The 20,589-nt window shown below is 39.5% G+C and overlaps 1 protein-coding gene across 4 annotated transcripts in view; it reads right to left on the bottom strand.

Annotated features, from left to right (window-relative positions):
* Positions 1-20,589, bottom strand: part of SNX13 (sorting nexin 13) — a 154,009-nt gene that overhangs the window by 35,811 nt on the left and 97,609 nt on the right. For 3 of the 4 annotated variants that reach the window (XM_074945816.1, XM_074945813.1, XM_074945815.1), the window contains exons 14-17: positions 18,125-18,229; positions 16,132-16,264; positions 11,727-11,764; positions 6,571-6,640 (exon numbers count right to left, since the gene is read on the bottom strand). In XM_074945816.1, the coding sequence (XP_074801917.1) occupies positions 6,571-6,640; positions 11,727-11,764; positions 16,132-16,264; positions 18,125-18,229 (346 nt within the window). The remainder of the gene's footprint in view (positions 1-6,570; positions 6,641-11,726; positions 11,765-16,131; positions 16,265-18,124; positions 18,230-20,589) is intronic. The other variant, XM_074945817.1, reaches the window with a different exon arrangement.

Below are 20,589 nucleotides of genomic sequence, written 5' to 3'. Positions count from 1 at the left end.
GAAAGAATGCCATGTTAGGAGGCCAACAGAACTTTGAGTTCCACATATCACCCTAGAAAACATCAAAAACCTTGGCACATTCATCCTACAAAACTCACAGCTTCATTTAATCAATGACTCCAAAAATTGAGAACACATCTTAACTGACAATTTTACTCAGTTGTGCACTTAAAAATACTTTATCATACCAAATGATAGTCTTTTCATCACACTAGTCCCGCTTATTTCCAATTTTTACAACCCACAGAAAAAACATGCATGGCAAGGTTTTTAGTTAGAGAGACTATGTTGGGGATAATTGTCCAAGAAACATTGAAGCATGCATTTTCAGTAGGTAATAAGGCTGGGACCCCCACTTCCAATTTGGAAAAACAGGTAACTTTACGTAGGTCAAGAAACTTGGGCTCTGAAGACTGGTGGGGGGAGTGAATGTGTTAAGCAAGGAAGTTCCAGATTTAAAGATCTTTAAGTGAGAACATCCTGCCTCTGTGCCTTAGAACAATAACTAGGAACTATACGTTTGTTCCCCAGCGGATTTCAACCACTAGGTTAAAACACAGGGAGAGAAGCAGTCTTAAAATTAAATGTCACAACCAATGACTTTCTAGAGGGCAGTGTAAAAGGTTTTAAGTCATAGTAGTTTTCAAAGCATTTTGAAATGAAAATATTGTATTGTAACTTTTTGCCATCAGAATTGAAAGCTGCCATATCTTGAGCTAATAGGAGTCAAGTAGCTCAAGATGAAAAGCAATTATAGGCAGGGTGCAGATAGTGATGCCTATAGATAAAGTTGATTGACACTTTCCATTATAAGACCCTATTTTCAGTTACTTATAACTTTCCCAAACTTAGATCATCTGGATTGGAACTTTTTTTTTTTTAAGTTTCAGCTAAAACAGCTCAGCTGCGTCTGAGAACAAAGTTAGTGAAAAAATATTTTGACCATGTTAAAAAAATATCTTACAACAATTCATCAAGAAGCTTTAACATTGCCATGCCATGGAACAGGGACGTTAAATTTGGCAGGGGGTAGCATTTGTCAGGGAAACAGTTTTTGTTATCCTCACAAAAATTCACCCAAATTTGGCTATGTCACAAGCCTTTGGAAAAAAATTACAATTTATACATGATCAATAGAAACCTGTTAGAGCTTGAAAGCTAAATTGTATGATTTCATGTGCTCCATCCCCTCATAGCCCCAACAGACCTCGCAGACTGCACATTTATAATTCCCACAGAATACGTGTGTGCCCCCCATCCAGGGATAATAGGGGTATGCAGGACTTATCCTGCAATTGCTCCTCCCAGTTGCCAGGAGCCATTGTGGCACTGGGCACAGGAACTAAGAGAAGGGACATTGTCTTTCCTGTGCTCTCAGTGAAGGGCGGGGAAGATGGGATGAGGGGTGGGAGGTGGCCAGAAATAGGGCAGCAACTGCCCTGGGGACAGGGGCAAAAGGAGAGAGGGAGAAGCTGGGTGAAGAGGGGATAGAAAAAGGAGCAAAAGATCTACTACTACTAGAGCACACTCCCCTGCAGAATCTGGACTTGAACGTACTATTCCCGAGTCTCAACTTTTTTTTGCTGTCTAGAAAACAGCTGTGAAACCCACTGGAAAATCGTGCATTTCCAGCCCACTTTAGTAACAGGGTACACACATAAAACAGCATTCTACTGCTACAAGTTATTCCATTACCCCCAGTGTTAGAGAACAGTGTGGTGGATCTAAAGATTCCAACATTGCTAAAGGCCCATATGAGAGTCAATATGTTTCCACATGATGACATTTTTTAAAATCTTTTTTACAATTTTAGAATTAGAAAATGAGATTAAAAAAAACCATGTAAAAAGAATGTTCAGGTTGCAAAAGGTCAAGCACTCAAAAGCAACAAAATATCAGAATTAAGGTTACCCCTGCAACTTTAATTTGGCCTCCTTATGTATATGTATTATGATATAGTCTTTAATTACATGATCACATTCTATTTATTTCACAGGACTGCTGCCTCATTCAATGAACAGAAAGGACGTGCTTACTGAATGGAAAACTATTCAATATTTTCTTTTATCCTCATCACTCAGAGTGTAGCATTATTTACTGCATGCTATCCAAACTCCTCTCTGAATATAGAAATATTAATTTCCTCATTGGAAATTCTTTCATCATAATGTCTTAATAAATGTGAATTTATTTTCATTACAACCTTGTGGAATAAGGAGGTATTATTCCTATTTTATACACAGGAAACTGAGGCACTGACATTAAAGCCAATATTGTCAGAAGTATCAACTAATTTTGGGTACCCTATTTGAGAAACCTTATTTGACATTTTATAGAAATTCATATGTTCAGGACAGAGCTTCTATTGACCTCAGCTGCAGTTATGAGTACTCAGGTTTCAGAAGGTTGAGTTTTGCTGAATGTTCTGAAAGAGCACAACCTATCACCCAGCAACCTTAACTCTGTATTAACAATGTTTTCTGCCATTGAATTTACTAGATTTTTAAACAGAAAGAGAAATGTTTGTTGGTAGGAGTCAGTGGTCATTTAAGCAGTTGTAGTTCTCACTTAGTTTGCAGCAGATTTGCTACTGTGGTGAGATAATAATCAAAAAGTCTTAGCTTTATCACTACTCCACAGGGAATTCTGTGCCAAAAAAAATAAAAATTGGGCACACAATATTTTAAAGTTCTGCAAAATTCTACAAATTTTATTTGAGAATAAATAAATGTGGAGGCTCCAGCATGGCAGTGGGGAGCACAGGCCACTAACTGCACAGAGGTGGGAGATCACCATGCAAACCGGCTGTCCCTCCCCCGCCCCCAGACATGGACTTGGCAGTGAGGCTGCACCTGACAGCGCAGGACCAGGACTGCCCCAGAAACACCCCAGGGCCCTGTCCCTCCATGCCAAGCACACTAGTCAGGCAGGCTCAGCCCAGCAGGATCCAAGTGTGAAGTGGCTTAGTGTGGGGAGATCCAGGTGTGGTGTGAGAGAGTTCTGTGCAGGGCTATCTGGGTGCAGCTTGGTGGATAGTGCGGGGGGGATCTGGATGAACCTCGTTGGGGGGTGGGTTCTGAGTGCAGAAGCAAAGGGACTCTCGGGGAGTCCAGGTGAAGGTGGTTGGGGCTCAGTAGAGGTAGTCTGGGTTTGGAGGGCTCAGCGGTGGGTGGGAGGGTGTCCAGGTGCTGGCACGGTGGGGCTCAGTGTGGTCGGTTGGGGGGTCAAGTCAGGGTGATCCAGGTGCAGGTGGGTTTTGTTGGGGGGGGGGAGTTCGAGTGCCGGGGGGGGGCAGATAGGCAGGGTGATCTGGGCATGAGGTGAGTCCAGATGCATGGGGTTTGGGTGGATAGGGGAGCAGTTCTGTACAGTGACCCCTCCCCCCTACGCCTGAGGAGTGATGGGGACCGGAAGCGGCGGGGGGGGGGGGGACAGAGCTTCCTGCAGCTGGAGAGGTTTCGTAGGGGGTGGGGGGTCTGACTCAGCCCTGGCCACTCCTTGCAGGAGAAGAGGAAGTCCCATCCTCCCCAGCCCAGCTGGGACTAGCACCTGAGCCTGGCACAGGGCAGGAGCCACTGGTTGGGGCGCCCCATCCATCCCTTCCCCCCAGTGATTTACTTCTCCTCTGGCTGCTCTGGACGCCCAAAACCACACACCTGTGCTGTTGGGAAGCGGTACATGACTGCTTTTGCGGCTTCCTTTGCTTCCCCATCAGAAAATCATGTTTCTGTGGCGAAGCAAAAAAATCTGTGGAGGACATGAATTCTGCGCATGTGCAGTGACGCAGAATTCCCTCAGGAGTAATTTAATATAGTGATTTTCATGAGTATGTCACAAAGAATTTTACATCATTATCCCATTTTACAGATGGGAAACAAAGGCACAGAGAGGTGAAATGACTTGTCCTAGGTCATCCAGCAGGCCAGGGACAAAGCTAGTAATAGTCCCAGTCCACACTGTTGCTATGTGATTCCTCAGTGCTCCTCCCCCATCCTGTACATTTTGTTTGAGTGAAAAAGGGATAATGGTTATGCTTTACAATGTGTAATTGTTAACAGGAACAGTGAAACTCATCCACAGTTCATGTCCCAAAACCTTGACAGTTTTATTACATGGCAGTTACAATAACTTTAAGCAACTGAGAAAAGACTGACGTGTGTGTCTCCTTCTGTATCTCCTCCTGCACCATGCAGCCCATCCTCAATTCCAGTTCACCTTTCCGTCTCATTAAGCCAGTAGTTGACAGTCTAGAAGCTATTACCATTTAAGAAGTTCCTCCTTGCTGTCTTCTGCCCTATGCTACTGTGTACACTCATTATGGAGAGCAGTTTACTGGAGGGCCACAAACTACCTCGGCTATGTGGCCTGAGTTGCACACTGAGATAGACCCCTCACTCCCACTGCCCACCCTAGCTGGGACACTCCTGCCATTGTTTCTGCCAGGCCTCCCCAGCCATGTGCCAGGCCCTCCCAGTTCACCCCTCCTCCACACACTCTATCCAGCCCTCCCCACCCCACATAGGGTGGACGTGTAGCTTAACTACTCATTTTCTGGAATTCAGATATTTAAATCTGCATGACCTTCAGCCTTTCCCTCCCAAAATATTGGCTTATATAGAGGCAAGGAGAGGGGCTCAGAGATCCACTGAGGGACAGGACCATCTAGACCCCAGCTCACAGAGGTGAGGCAAGGAGAAATGTTGAACCCCACAAGAGGTTAAGTCCCCCATATTGGGGATTCTCACTTCCCAGTGTCCCAATCCCTCTCCATAATCCCCCTCTCCTTGCTGCACTCTAAATCCTTTCCCCCGCATTCCCAAAAACTCTTCCACCCCATCACTTTCCCCTCCCAGAAAACATCTGCATATGTAATTTATTTTCGTTTCAAAAACAGTTTCAGCACCTTCTGAATATTCTGCTATACTCTGACTACATTTCCTCAAAACAAAACCTTTGATAGAATCAGATGCCTCCTTTAATAATTTCAGATTTCTGCCAATGGTTGGATTTGAACTCTCAGTGCTTTTCAGGTCTGATGGTTGGAACATTCCCCTTTGAGCCATTCAGTTCCTGTAACTCAGACATTAACAAGCTAATTAGCTTCGCGCTCTCTGCATGCACAGCATAAACTTTGTGGTGTGCCACCAAGCACTTATATAGCTGACATGTCCAAGAACCAAACTCTTTGGGTAATAATGCTGCAATATGATTTTCCCAAAACCGCTAAGTGTGGCATGCACTATGTTAGAGTAACTCAAGTGTTTGGGATGCTGGTGCTATGGAGACTTAGTTTATCTCTATCTGTGCACAAAAAATCACCACCAAAACATGACCACTTTAAGCTGTTCTTTCAGGAGACTGTCCCTCAGGAACTCCCTATTCAAATGGCCTCCAAACTGGATCATTGACCAATCCCCGTTCCCCCCATGAGGCAAACAAAATCTCAAGGCAATATGAGTCACTGTGAGGATTTTAGAGCACTTATAGAAATCAAGATGTAAAAGAAAAAGGTATTTTTCTAACTATAGTGGAGCTGGTGTTCTGGTATAATAAAAGGGGAATTTCACTAAAGTCTACATAGGCACACAGAAAAACCTCCCAACCCAATAACCCAATCTAAAGGGCATACAAAAATACACACTTGTCATCTCTGGTTTTAAAGATATCACACTGCAATAGTTTTAGTATCCATATAGTGAAACTGTCAAATGCACTGAGGGAACTGTTGTCTGAAATCATGGCCAAGAAAGAATAAAATATTAACAGTTTTCCCAATAGCACCCTGTTACCATGCCAAAAATCAAATATTAGTACTGTAATAAGATCAAATGAAGAAACAATGACAATCTTACCACTGTAGCAAAACATGAAGAGAAGATATGATGCATTTGATACCACCAAAGAGCAACCCTATTGAACACCTAAATTTTAATTGTAACAGCAATTAAACTTTCATTAATTTTTGAAGAGCTGATATGAAAACCATTCTTAACAATTACTGCAGCATAAGATTTAGCCCCTTCTACACCTGTGAAAGTCTGGCTCACTTAATCTTTACAACAAGATTGCTGAAGATGTTAATAGTACAGAAGAGAATACTTGAGAACAGGATTTGCTTGACTGAAAAAGAGACAACAACTGCTAGAAGTGGATAAATTAAATTTTAAAATAAATTCAAATTGAGCATAGTAAGGTATTGTGCATTAGTCAAGTGAATTAAAATTAATGGATGGTCATCTAATTATTAGTGGTAGAGAGACTTTGAAATGTATGATATGCTGCACAACTAAGTCTCCTATTTTAGTACATTAAGTGCATTGTCTACAATTACAATATGAATTTGAGGCGGCTCTGGATTACAATGATTTCATCAGCAGCAAACATGAAAACAAATGTTTAAGACACAGAAAGGAAAGAGAAAGGATTAAGATTTAAGGGGGCCTATAATTAGTTCACTAACACTAGAACACTAGAATTAATTAAAATAAAAAATGTATATTAAATGGCAGAAGCTCAAAAACGGCAGGGGAAAAAAGACAAGTCGGCCATCACTACAATAAAATCACTTACCAGTATCTGAAATATATGCATGTAGCTGTGCTGACTCTTCAGAAGAGACGTTTGAAAGGTCATCTAAGGACTGGAGGGGAGAAAAAGATCATAGGTATAATCCCTCTAATAGGAAAGAGATTTTTGCTTATTCACCTATTCATTTAATTTTCAAGCTCTTAATTCACAGTTTTGAATGAAACAGTTTTATAAACATAAATAGAATTAAAATTATAAATATTTCCAGTATCTGATAACTATAATTTCTGTTTTTATGTTGAGCCCCTATTTTAGGGGTTTCACTTCTACTAATTTCTATTAGATCTTCGCTATCTTTAAAAAAAAATTGATGACCCCCCACCCCCACGTCTGTCAAACTTTCATCTACTAGCCTTATTCCTGGCCCCCGCCCCCCCCCCCAAAAATTAACCCAGATTTAGGTTTTCATCTGATTAAGGCTGCGAGTCTCTCATGGAGGCCACGGATTCCGTGACTTTTCGGGACCTCCATAACTTCTGTAGCTTGCCAATGCGCCTGACTCTAGGGCCAGCCGTACTGCTGCCAGGGCTAGCTGTACTGCCCCTGCCCCAGCAGCAGCAGGCGCTCCAGAGCCATCACCCACAAACATCAGTGGGCACCCAGAAGCATCCAACTCAGCACCAGCGCGTGCCCGGAACCCCCCAGAACATCCAAGCTTTAGTCATGGATATACAGTACAAATCATGGACAGGTCATGGGGCTGTGAATTTTTGTTTATTGCCCATGACCTGTGACTTTCACTAAAAATACCCATTAAATCTTAGCCTTATATCTGATCTACATGTACGCTCTTTTTATACAGCATTTGCAAATGCAAAATAATAATATTATGGACATAGTAGATATTGGTATCAAGAATTAATAAGTGTTATATACTTTTGCTTCACATGATTGCATTATATTTTTTACTTATTTTGATAGAAAAGAGAGTAACACAAAAGTTGATGAACTGGATGAAAGAACTGCATCATTTTAATTGAACTAAGAGTAGACAGTTTCAAAAAATTCCTCAGCAAGAGATTTTTGTCCTTATGTCATATATAGGAGTATATTGTCCTCGTCTCCCAGTTCACAACTGGTGCGCCCCAAAAGTGCTCATGTGTATTGGGGTATGGACCCCAAACTGGCCCAGCAAGAGCTGGGTGGAGCCAGATGGATCCAAGCTACTAATTAGGCTGCAAGCCAGGAGCTAATTGAGGAGGAATGGGCTCACCTGGGCAGGAACAGGCAGGGTCTGTAGAAAGCCAGATAGCTAGCAAGAGGGTAGAGATTGGCACCTAGGGAAGGGCAGTTATGCTCTGGAAAGGGGGAAGAGTGTATGAGTCCGCAGGAAAGCAGGCTGCACAGATTCTCTGAGAGGAGGGAGTGGAGAAGATGGTGAACCCAGAGAAAGGGAGAACCAGTTAAGCAGGAAAAAGCCCAGGGAAACAGCAGCAAGGTCAAAGGCAGTTCAGGCCTAGGCTGCACCTTATCAGGTCCCTGGACCAGAACCCAATGTAGAGGGTGGGCCTGGGTTTCCTTACCAGCCACTGGGTAGTGGCTCAGGGCACTGGAGACACCAGATAGACCGTTGGTCTGGAAAGACTGTGATTTCCCTAGAAGGGGGAGGAAATCGTGACCTGGCTGGAGGACCAAGCCATGGACCTGAAGTGGCAGCACCAAGCGTGAGAGAGGCCACATACAGAGAGAAGACAATGGATGAAGAGACTACTGAGGAGAGAGCAGGACAAGACGGAGCTAACTGTCAGAGTGACCAGCAGGAGGCACCATGAATGGAGAGGGAACCCCATCACACCATGTTTTCAGGATTTTTCTTTAAGAATATATTTTACAGCTATTTGATATTAATAATTACCCAGTTAATTTATTTGTTCTTGTATAGACTTCTAACGAACTAGATTTGGGGCTGCAAATTATCTGCAAGTGCAAAAAGTGTGGGGACAATTGTGTTCACAAAAAGAGAGAATGGAGCTCTAGACATTTTAAGTTTTAATGTTACTGTATTTTTTAAAAATAGGGAAGACAGAAACAGTACGTTAAAGGTATTTACATGTATTGGTATCCTTGCCTCCTTTGGACATTATGTCCAGATTTTCAAATCCCTAACTAATAAATGTGCACATTAGGTGTAAGTGTAAGTGCATATTATTCATCTATACAAACCAATAATCAGTTAAACTTCTGAACAGCTATGTTTGCACAGATATCTAGTTTATGTTCACAACTGTATATGCCTAGCTTTGAAACCTGATTCAGTTCCATTAAGCTAATATTTGTGCAATTTTTATAGGCACAAGAGCATACACTTCTGGAAGAGATATGATGTGAAAAGCCACCACCAGCAGTGTAAATTCTATATTATGGCCCCATTTAGATCATATCTGTATCACAACTTGAAAAATAGTTATTGTGCATGTACTGCAATGGTTCTGTACATCATCTCAAATCATTAGAATATATTTCATTATATCAGGTAAGATTCATCTAAAATATAAATCAATTGCAAAAAGTTAAGATACATCAGTATTGTATTTTAAAATTATCTTAAACATAAGGTACAAAAATATACTTTGCTCTAACCATCTAGAATCTAAAACAACTGATTTACAAAAATTAGCTCTTAGGCTGAGACTGTCCTCCAAATAAGTCTGAAATACATTCTTAAGATCAAGTTATAAACTGCTAAAAATGCAGTTTTATAATGGAAATGGTAGCAATCACTTAACTAGATTGGCCATGCTGGGAAGTGCATTGATTAATGAAAGTAAACTGAACACATTATGATTATTCTATGATTACTTACCACAATACATAAGAAGGTGTGGGGGTGTTGGGTGGGGTTGTTTGGCTTTTTTTGTTGGCGATATTAGGACATTTAAAATTAAAAGTAGTTTTACATAAAAAAATTTATACAAATTACATTAGTGAAGCACAAATTAATCCAAATGCAAAAAAATATTTGTCACCAGGACAGTTAATGTATTGCCATGAGCTACAAAATATTGCAAGTCAGCGACCTCAGAAGTAACGTTTTTCCTATTCATAGATTGTTCTGTTTTATGTAACTAAGTGACACAAGGGAGCTGTATTATTTGAGTAGGCATATATTCCACGCATGGAGCTCAGCCAGAAAAAAAAAAAAATCCACTAGTATTCAAACACCTACACAAGCATTGCAAACCAGAAATAGCATTAAATGTTACAAACCCAGCAAAGTAAACAGTTCCTCCACATATGCAGACCTTTCTTATAATAGTGTATCCCACCATAATAAGTCCTTTACTCTCTATGAGCAAATCATTTTTACAATAAGGTTATGAAATGTGGTAATCAAAGAGTAAATGGTATTTTAAAAGCTTAATACCAAATGCACATACATGCAGATAATACATAATTGTGTAGCTATCAAGGTTTTATACCTGCTTTAGTTTGGGGTGGCCACTAATTATGGTTGGGGAAGCTATGATTAAGTTATGCAGGTAAGCATAAAGACTAATAAATCCACCATTCCTTACCCCTCATCAAGTATTCAGGATTTGCCAATATTAATAAAAGTACCACCACTATTGCAGAAATGTTTGATTTTTTTTTTTAAAGAAAAAGTATAGAAATCATAGTTGTGTGAAATTTTGTAACCTACACTGTACATGCTACAGTAAGATTACTTCAGCTGAACTATTTTCCTCTAGTTTTTATTTTATGTATTTTATGGCACTTTATGTAGAGCCCATTTCCTTCTAACAGTTGATTAGTCAGTTTCCCCTGTTTTTGTGTGTTTTATATAACAGATAAGAAGAAGAAGAAGAAGAAGAAAATGAAAATATGATTGTAAAACTACAAAAATTGGCATGGGAACTCCAAGATGTGTGTAGAACAATAAACTACTCTCAATTCACTTTTTAAAATTGACTAGCTTTCAAGTTAATTGTGGGGACTAGTGTTTGTATCCCTCTCCCTTTAGAGCCTGGTAACTAGGTTACGATTAATCATACTGTAGAGACTCAGAGAATCCCCTAAAGAACTACCTAGAACGTTTGCTAGGCATGAAAATGTAATGCCTTCAAATTCAGATTTCAGGCCTTTCCGGACTTGAAGTAAGGGCTGAGACCCAGTGTACAAGGTTCCCATCTTTTTGAGAACAGAGAGATGGGCTTCAAAGTCACCACACTTACATACAGAAAGCAGTCACAGGAGCGCAGCTGAATTTTGCTTGGGCCTCAGCCAGGTGTAATTTAGGGGGAACACACTGAGAGGAAAAGGAGGAAGCATACTTGGGCAGGCTGATTTTTTTTTTTTTTTTAATGGCTGTGGCTTGAAGCTGTGGAATGTGCTTAGGGATTTCGAATGTTAGAATAAGTCCTGTTGGAAAAAATTAGTGGCAAAAGGGCAGGTCAAGTGCTCAAAAGTGTATGATAAACGAGTTTATCATATGACTATTAGCCTCACATATGTGGGAACACATACAAACTTCATAGCTACAAGAATTTATTAAAAATTACAGAGGAGTCAAATAATTGAACTGGTTCTTGGTTCTGATTAACTATTTCAAAACTTATTCTAAAAGGAATACTGAACTACTGAAATCTGCAAGATTGATATTTATGTATTTTGAACAATTATTTGTATAACTAATGTAAACAGAATTTAGAATTTCATTTACAAACTACTAAATTTGTTCAAGTCATATCGTGAAAGCTAATAATCTCTGGCAACCTTACAATTTCATAGGTGCATTATTTTTCAAAAAATTATTCCTTTTAGATTTGCATGGTTTCAAGGTATGCCATCAATTTAAGAGCTATTTCATTTTCACCTAAGCTCATACCTATTTAAGAAATCATTTAGGAATGAATGTACTTTTCTACATAAATTAACATAATTGTAGATGAATGTGTCCCATTTCCATGAGAGAGAGAATAATAAATTGTTCATGTTTTAAAACACAGGGAAAGGGCTGAAAAGTAAATCTGTATTCTGCGGATAAATGAACAGTTTTAGGTTTGCTTAATCAGTTCAAAAGGAAGGTATGCTTATGTTTTCAGAAAAGCAACTGCAGTAAAATCAAAACCCTCATGTCTACATACTTTAAACTATTTTAGAAGGCTTCTATAACGTTGAAAAAAGCCCAAGGCACTTACCAAATTTATGCTGCTTGTAGGAGACCCATTAAAAGATTCTGCAGGAAAAAAATCAATTTAGAATTCAGAAAATACTTTCTAAACAGTTGCTGCATCTAAGAGTCATGCAGTAGAAATAAAATCATCTCAGCTGAAACACAATAAAACATTTAAAAAAATGAATAACTTGTGGCACACACCCAATTCCAAGTGTCTAAGCTCCTAAAGGCTCCAACCACAACATCTAAATGAAAATGCGTGTGCACCTGCAGCTAGAAAAGAACAGAGTATTCATACACTACAGAACAATTTGTGATTTTAGGTTCAGGGTATCGCTTTAAGTTGTCTAATTATAGACGCATCATAGATGCTCAAGCGTTAAAAGTGCAGATATGAAAGTGACCTTAAGTTTGACTAAAATCCCTATATATTTTACATTAACTATTGAATTTAGTCTCCAAATATAACATACTAACTTTGCTTCGGACAACAGAGCTGCTATTCTTTGGTCAAATGTTTACTACCTTGCATAAAAAATGTTTTTTGGTCAGTTCCAGTTGAAGAATCGGTCATTAGAATCTCCAAATATTCCATATACCTTCCTAACATACATCAAATCTAGGCCCCCTTTAAAATTTAAACACAGAAAGAATCATTCCCTTGTTTGATATAACAACCTGATTTCAAGGAAAAGCCAATATTCTGGTGGCTACTACCAGTTCTGCTCAGCAGAGATACTGAGGAGCATGAGATATGAGATGCTTTTGTGGTACCTATTGGTAGGAGGGCACAGAAGCAATGCTCACTACTGTTGCCTCGGCTCCGAGAAGCACTAGACAAAAGCACCAGGAGTAGCTCTCATAATACTGAAAATTTCGTGCAGAGGGAAAGAAACTGACTATTTCTCTGGTGCTCTATCTAGGTTTTCATACAGTCCTTGTTACTGTAGTATCAGAGCGCCTTGCCAGTATTAATGGACATTATTCTCACAAGAGCATAGTGACGTAAGAAGGTATTCCTCTCAATTTGCAGATTGGAAACTGAGGATCAGGGTACCACAGGGTGACTAAGACTAAAGGCTTGATCTCTACAAACAGTTAGTGCATGACAAGTTGTGGTGTAAAAGTACCCTGCATTAGCCTGCTGCATGCTAATTGTCCATGTGGACCCTGCTACCACACACTAAAAGTTCTGTTTTGAAATGGCAGTAGATCAAATGGCAGCAGGCTATGGGAGATTTACACCACAGCTAATTGTTTGTGCAGTTAAGCCCTCAGTGACTTGCCCAAGGTCTCAAAAGGAAGTCTGTGGTTGAGCCAGGAACCAAACCTTGGCCTCCCATGTTCCAGTCCAGTTCCCCATGCATTACGCCATCATTCTTACAAGGGTAGCACAGAGCAAGGAAACAGGGCTGGGGGGCTGAGCGCTTAGGGATAAGGCTATCCTTTAAGTCCCCAATTTTCATGACCCATTCCCCCCAACCCGCATCCTCCCATACGCTCACAAACCCACGTCAGCTCCCCAGGTACACCATACAACAACATACAGAGGTACTGGCAGGGGTGGGACTGAGAGGGAAGCTGGGGCTTATAAGGGGAAAAGGAAGATTTGAAGTGAGAGTCTGGGATGGTGATGCAGAGAGAAACTTCGCTCAAATATCCAGTAGTTCCTCAGGACAGGTCTGCACTTACATGTAAGCAGCACAGCTGCATCGCTGTAACACTTCAGTGAAGATGCCACTGTGCCAATAGGAGAGCTTCTCCCATCAGCGTAGTTAATCCACCTCTGCAAGAGGCAGTAGCTAAGCTGACAGAAGCTTCTCCCATTGATATAGCGCTGTCTACACTGGGGGTTAGGTCGGTATAATTGGATTGCTCATGGGTGTAGATTTTTCACACCGTTGAGCAACACAGTTATACCAATGTAAGTTTGTAGCGTAGACCTGGCCTCAAAATGCAATTCCTCTTTCCCTTTTCATCCTTTAGCTGTCATCCAACACAAAGCACCACTTCCCCCAGTTCATACATAAAGCCCAAATTCCCCATTCCTCACTTACCTGCCATCCTCCTTCCCCCCACACACATCATCACACCCTCTCTATAGCCACCCTTTGACATGCACATTTGCATTTGGTTATATGTTAGAAGTGCAAGGGATTTTATCATGAATGTGAATAGCCAAATGCAGTTGGATCCGGGTGATGTTTGGCTGTTATGGCATGTGTCTGAAAGTTGCATTAACCTGCTATTTACTTCATGTAAAAACTATATTTGCTTAAAGTTTCTCAGTGTACATCCCACCAACAAAGGATTTTGTTTGGGACTAGCATACACACAAAGGAAGTCCCATGCTACTGTCTACCTGGAAATGTTAACTCTTCTTTACTTTGTTATTCTTGCCTCATCATACAAGGACAAAAAAAATCACCTTGTTTGTACCACGAGAAAGCCATGAATTGAAATATCTGGACAGTCTGTTAGCAGCAAAAACCAAACTTGATTTGGTGATTCAATGAATGCCAAAACAATATCAGAACATCAGTAAAGGAAATTTCTGAAATCTATTCATCGTTATAGTTTACAAATAAACAAAGATTTTAAAATAAAGAATTTTATTCTGGAACCATAGAAAAAATATAAACATGGCATTGTCCAAATTCTAAATAAAGAGAATAAAATGCTAGCAAAACTGCATTCAATATCAAATTTGGAACTAACAGTTCCTTGTTTATATGGCACTGGTGAGACAACACCTTGAACACTACGTTCGTTCGTGGAGCATTTCAATAATAGAAAGATGTCCACACTGAACGGAATTCTGAGGAAACAAAATTATTAATGGAACAGAGTCACTAATATGAATTGTAAGAACTAGATTGTGAAGCTGGGTCAAATAACTAAAACAGATATAATAAACGTGCAAACTCTAAATCACAAGAATGGGTAGATATAAAGGAGTATGTCAAATAGTTTGGGGATGAAGAAGAAAAGTTGACAGAATACCCTGGATTGTGTTTGACTGACATGACCTTCTCAAAGACAGTAGGGAAAGCCCCATCAACTGAGCTATTTAAAACTGGACAAACATTGGACAATATATTGTAGTGAAAAACTATTTTGGCAGAAGTATAAATGACATCATCAAACAGGTCTCCAATTTATTCTTCTATAGACATTGCTATAGAACACCACTAGAGGGCAGAAAAGTACACAACAATTACATTTTTCATCCTTAGCTGTTTCTCTACTTTGTGTATATGTATATAAATTTAAGCATCTAGATTGTTTTTTAAAAAAGCCTCCATTATATTGGTAAGGATAAAATGTGATGTAAGTTTATCTATCCTCAAACCCTGTATCATTTTGTATAAGTCATAAGAGAAACACAGGGCTAAATCTGTATAATCTAGAAAAAGACAACTCAGGAAACAGGATCATAGTCTGAGATAAAAATATAAAATAAAATAAAATAGGGAGACATTCCCAGGCCAGATGATACAGAGATGAGGAACAATGGCCTGAAGCTATAAAAACAAAGTTTTTAACTAGTTATTGAATTAAGAGCTTTATTCCTCAATGGAATCTAGCACTTCCTGTTTAGAAGTGGCTACAGTAGTGATCATTTTTAAATTTTGAGAGAGCCTTCAGAACATTCCACATCGCATGCATTTTCATGACACATTTTATACTCACAAATAAGTGGTACACACACAATGAGTGTATAATCATGTGCACAACCGTGTACACACTTTCTTAAAATGAGCCATATTGCTTAATATGTCAGGACAGAATGACATCACAACAGAGGTTGATTTGGTCTGGAAGTGACTTGGCAAACTTCATCACTCCCCTTCACGCAATGTATCTGGAGAAAATCTGAGCTAAAGCCAGATATTTATTTTATCCAGTGCCTCTCGTGGGCAAGCTTTCACTCACCTTTATAGAAAATCAGCTAAATCAGGAATCTAAATGTAAAAATCTCAAGCTTCAGTTAATCACAAGGATCACTGATAGCTATTAAATACATACCAATAACTGGATTACAATTTGTCTATAAGTTTGTCATCTGTGACATACTGTATACATTTAATTTAATTTAATAAAATTAATCTAAATACTTTTTAACACCAGTTAATAAAGTTAAATAAAATGTGTAACTCTTTCAGAACTCCACATATAGCAGGAATGCTTGTTTTTCTCTTCCATTCTATCAATTAAAAAACAGGTCCAAGAGAACGAGATCTAACTAGTTCTAAAATCTTGAAGGACATGGTGACCATGTAGAACGGAATGTGGGAAGGCAATACAGCAAACCAATATACATTTATTATTTGAAAAGTCAGACTGAAAATTCTGGTTGCTTGACTGCTTAATATTTAAGTGGAAATACAAAGCTAAAAAGGAAAAGTAACAGTTCATGACCTCACCTCCTTCCCCATCATCTGATCCTCTGAAACTAGGATCCTTCAGCATATCCAGTTCAGCTAACATGCGCACATACAGTGCATTTTGTTTGAATGAAGGGTAAAATCTTTCATCCCGCAGCATCAATTCATACACCTTATTGAATTAAAATACCAAGATTAACGTAAGTTTCTAAATACATATTTTTATTAAAAACGACATGACATTGTTTATGTGCACACAACATCTCTCACACACACTCCCTTTTGGGGGTTTTCTTTAAATCTTGTTACTGTATTATACAAATGTTTTGGTACATGAAGCACAATTAATAATATACTTTTAAAACAAGGTTTGATATTACTGGTTCTAATAATATTTCCCTTTGAAAGTATAGAGAATATCTGCTCAACCAGACAAAATCTTGTTTACCAGTAAAAAGGTTAAAAAATGTCACCCCCTTTGTTCTATATATATTTTCCCTTGTTAACTGCAGTGCAATTAACTTTTTCACATCTAATATTTTATCAGTATTTCTGGAAGTTATTCATTGCAATAGCAACACCCTTGAAAAAAAAATTGCCTAAAAATTTCCTAGCTCAGGCACAAAAATCTAATCAACCCATCCTTACCTTGATGATATTATTAAAGTAGTGGGACTTAAGCACATGTTTAAATGTGGTCCTCAGTAAGGATGCTTTCCTAAACTGGAGCTTTAACACACAGATATCAATATCACCCTAATTATAACAATGCCAAAAAATTACTATCATATGTACATCTTTTTTCTCCACTTGCTTTTAAAACAATGAACCAGTTATGAGGTCTGTGCACTGGAACTGTAAAACAGCATAGGATGACTACTTTGAATCTTAGATACTTTGGAGTGACTCATTTTTTAATGAAAATTGAAGAAAAGTTTGATTATTGCCAATAAATTCGGTAGAAGGGCACGGGAGGTGGAAGGGAATAAAAATTAATATTTTTTTGTATTTAAATTAAATTACAGGCTTATTTAATCAAATAAAGGTATTCAAAATTAAATTTGATAGCCTACATTAAGACCTAAATTTATTATAATTATTAAAATCATTTAAATTAAACACAAAAATAAATATTAAGCAGTATGTTTGCTGCCCAGTTGTAAAAAAAGTCAAACCCCTGAACAGGTGGGAGTCACTAGTTAAGCACCTGGAACCAGCCTTTAATGAAGGGCTAACCCAACTTTTGCAGCAATAGTTTCAGGGGTAGAAAGAATATTTTCTTCATGTCAGATTATTCAGCTACCTCAGTTCAATGACTAATCCATTCAAAGTTAAGAAACCAATTGGGATTTGAAAAAGCAGAAATGCTTGTTTTCTTCTTCTTCTTCTATTCTATGAATAAAAAACGAGGTCCAAGAGGATTAAAGCTAACTAGTTCTAAAACCCTGAAGGACACGGTGACCAGAAACAATCAGCTCAATTCACTAACTACGGATAATACTTCTTTTAATATATCAGTTTTTGATAAACTTTTATGTAACCAGCATATTTAAGGTAGTTTTATTTAATTCAACAAATTAAAATGCTGTTTGGACAAAAAAAACACAGGAAAAAAATTAATAAACACAGATCATTCACCATTTTCTAACAATAAAAAAGTAAAAATTAAGAATTTGAATAAATGTAAGTCAAGCTACATAGCTACTTAAATAAATGAGTATAGATATAGTATATCTTCCTGGTTGGTAACAAGTACCACTGAATTTAGTGTAAAGGCTGTATTCAATTGCAAGTCCATATGTTTTAATGGTTACTACAAAGAAGAATCAATGTGGGTTTTTTTTGTTTTTCATCTTAACTAAAAAATACAAATGCAAAACACGATTAACATCAACTATTTAAATCAAGGTTTCCTGCTTGCTGATTTAAATCATTATTAAATTCAGCAATTTAAATCACTGATTTAAATCAATCCACCTTGCTGTAATAAGTCTCAATAATTCCTATTAAATAAAGAGTGACTATGTTATACCTTTCTCTGAATGTCATCGAAGATTTCAGGTGTTGGTTCCTCATGGTTCAATGTTTCTGCCAGTTTTGCTACCAAGGAGTCATCAATATTAACTCTTGGAGATGCCTATCACAGAGATCTAAATCAATGTGTGTAGTGTTTAACTTAAAAAAACCAACACCACTCCATTTGAAAAAATTAAACCTCGACCTTAATACAAAATAGGGCTATAAATAAGGAACACAAAGTAATGACTCTGCATCAGTGATTGAAATCAAACCTAAAAATACCCTGTGGCATTTTACTCTTTAATGCACGCATACAGCTGCTATTCAGCTAATGAGAGTTATATGAATCAAGGGGACCGCAAGGAGAGGAGCTGAGAGGGAGATTGGTGGGAGGAAGACATAATATAATTGCTATGGTTAGGAAGGGCTGCATCGCCGGTGCCAGCACTGCTTCTGTCTCCTCCACCTGCACATGTATCCCGACAGACAGCCTAACCATGGATGCCTCTACCCAGATCCTGGTGTGGCTTTGCACAGACTATGGCCTGCATTTCCCACTCTCAGAAAGCCAGGTTGGGGGCAACCATCCAGTGTGAAAGGTGCCTGCTGGTGGAATCTCTCAGGAAGCAGGAGAGCTACATTAGGAGGTGACTAGGCTGAGGAGCATTCATACCCATGAGCAATTCCTTGAGAGTATTCATATGCAGACATCCAAGGCTGAGCAAGCCATCCAGCTACAAAGGACTGCTTTCACACCACCGGGGGAGGAGGATATGGCTCTGTCACAGGGAGGACACTGGCAGCTGGTTACCTCTAGCAGCAGGCAGTACTCCACCCCTACTCCCAACCCATCCACCATGGTGACGGAAAACTGTTATGATGCCCTAGCAACAAGCAATGAGGAATCACCCCCAAAGGTGGAGGAGAAGCCATGTACTCCCGAGGCTGGGAGGATCACAGCCAGCATTCCCAGGAGGAAACGTAGGATAGCAGTGGTTGGTGACTCTCTTCTGAGGGGAATGGAGGCACTCATCAGTTGCCCTGACATAGCAGCCCAGGAGACATGCTGCCTGCCATGGGCCCGTATCGGAGACGTACAGAGGGATTGTCAATGATCATCCGGCCCTCTGACTAGAACCCCATGTTACTCATCCATGTGGGCATTAATGATACTACAAGGTATGACCCTCTGCAGATCAGAAGTGACTAAAGGGGTCTGGGACTAAGGGTGAAGGAGTTGGGAGCACAGGGGTGTTCTCTTCGATCCTTCAGGTAAAGGGTAGGGCCCTGGCAGAGACAGATGAATCCTGGAGGTGAATGCCTGGCAGCGTAGATGGTGTTGCCAGGAGGGCTTTGGCTTTGACCATGAGATGCTGTTCCAGGAAGGACTGCTAAGCAGAGATAGGGTCCGCCTATCAAAGAAGGGGAAGAGCATATTTGGATACAGACTGGCTAACTTAGTGAGGAGGACTTTAAACTAGGTTTGAAGGGGGCAGGTGACCAAAGCCCACAGCTAAGTCAAAAATATGGAGACCTGAGAAAAGGGTTGCAATTTGGGGGGAGCATGGGCTGTTATAGCAGGCATAAGGGGGAGCCAAGACAGAACTCGGGGGGGGGGGAGGAAGAGAAATCAAATCAGTATCTGAAAGGTCTGTATACTAATGCGAGAAGTATGGGGAATAAGCAGGAAGAACTTGAAATACTAGTAAATAAATACAACTATGACTGTTGGCATCTGACTTGGTGGGAGAATATGCATGACAGGAATATTGGTATACAAGGGTACAGCTTGCTCAGAAAGGACAGGCAGGGGGAAAAAGGGAGGAGGTGTTGCCTTAGATATCAAAAATGTACACAATCGGATTGAGGTTGACATGGAAAGAGGAGGCAAACTTGTTGAAACTTCTGGGTAAGAATAAAAGGGGCAAAAGCAAGGGTGATGTCATGGTAGGGGTCTACTACAGACCACCTAACCAGGAAGAAGAGGTGAATGAGGCTTTTTTTTTAAACTAGCAAAATCATCCAAAGCACAGGACTTGTTGGTGATGGGGGATTTCACGGACCCAGACGTCTGTTGGGAAAAAAAAAAAAAAATCACACAGCAGGGCACAGATTAATATTCCAATAATAATATTCCAACAAGTTCTTGGAATGTATTGGAGAAAATTATTTATTTCAGAAGATGGAAAAAGCTACTAGGGGAGAGGCTGTTCTAGATTTGATATTGACAAATAGGAAGGAACTGGTTGAGAATTTGAATCTGGAAGTCAGCTTGGGTGAAAGCAATCATGAAATGGCAGAGTTCATGATTCTAAGCAATGGTAGGAGGGAGAACAGCAAAATAAAGATAATGGAAGGCATTCGGGAAGGCAGACGTTAGCAAACTCAGGGAGTTGGTAGGTAAGATCCCATGGAAAGCAAGTTTAAGGGGAAAAACAATGGAAGACAGTTGGCAGTTTTTCCAAAGAGACATTATTA

This window comes from Natator depressus, chromosome 2, assembly GCF_965152275.1.
Source record: "Natator depressus isolate rNatDep1 chromosome 2, rNatDep2.hap1, whole genome shotgun sequence".
Lineage (NCBI taxonomy): Eukaryota > Metazoa > Chordata > Testudines > Cheloniidae > Natator > Natator depressus.
Note: the sequence above shows the minus strand (reverse complement) of the source record. Positions and strands in the feature narration are given on the sequence as shown.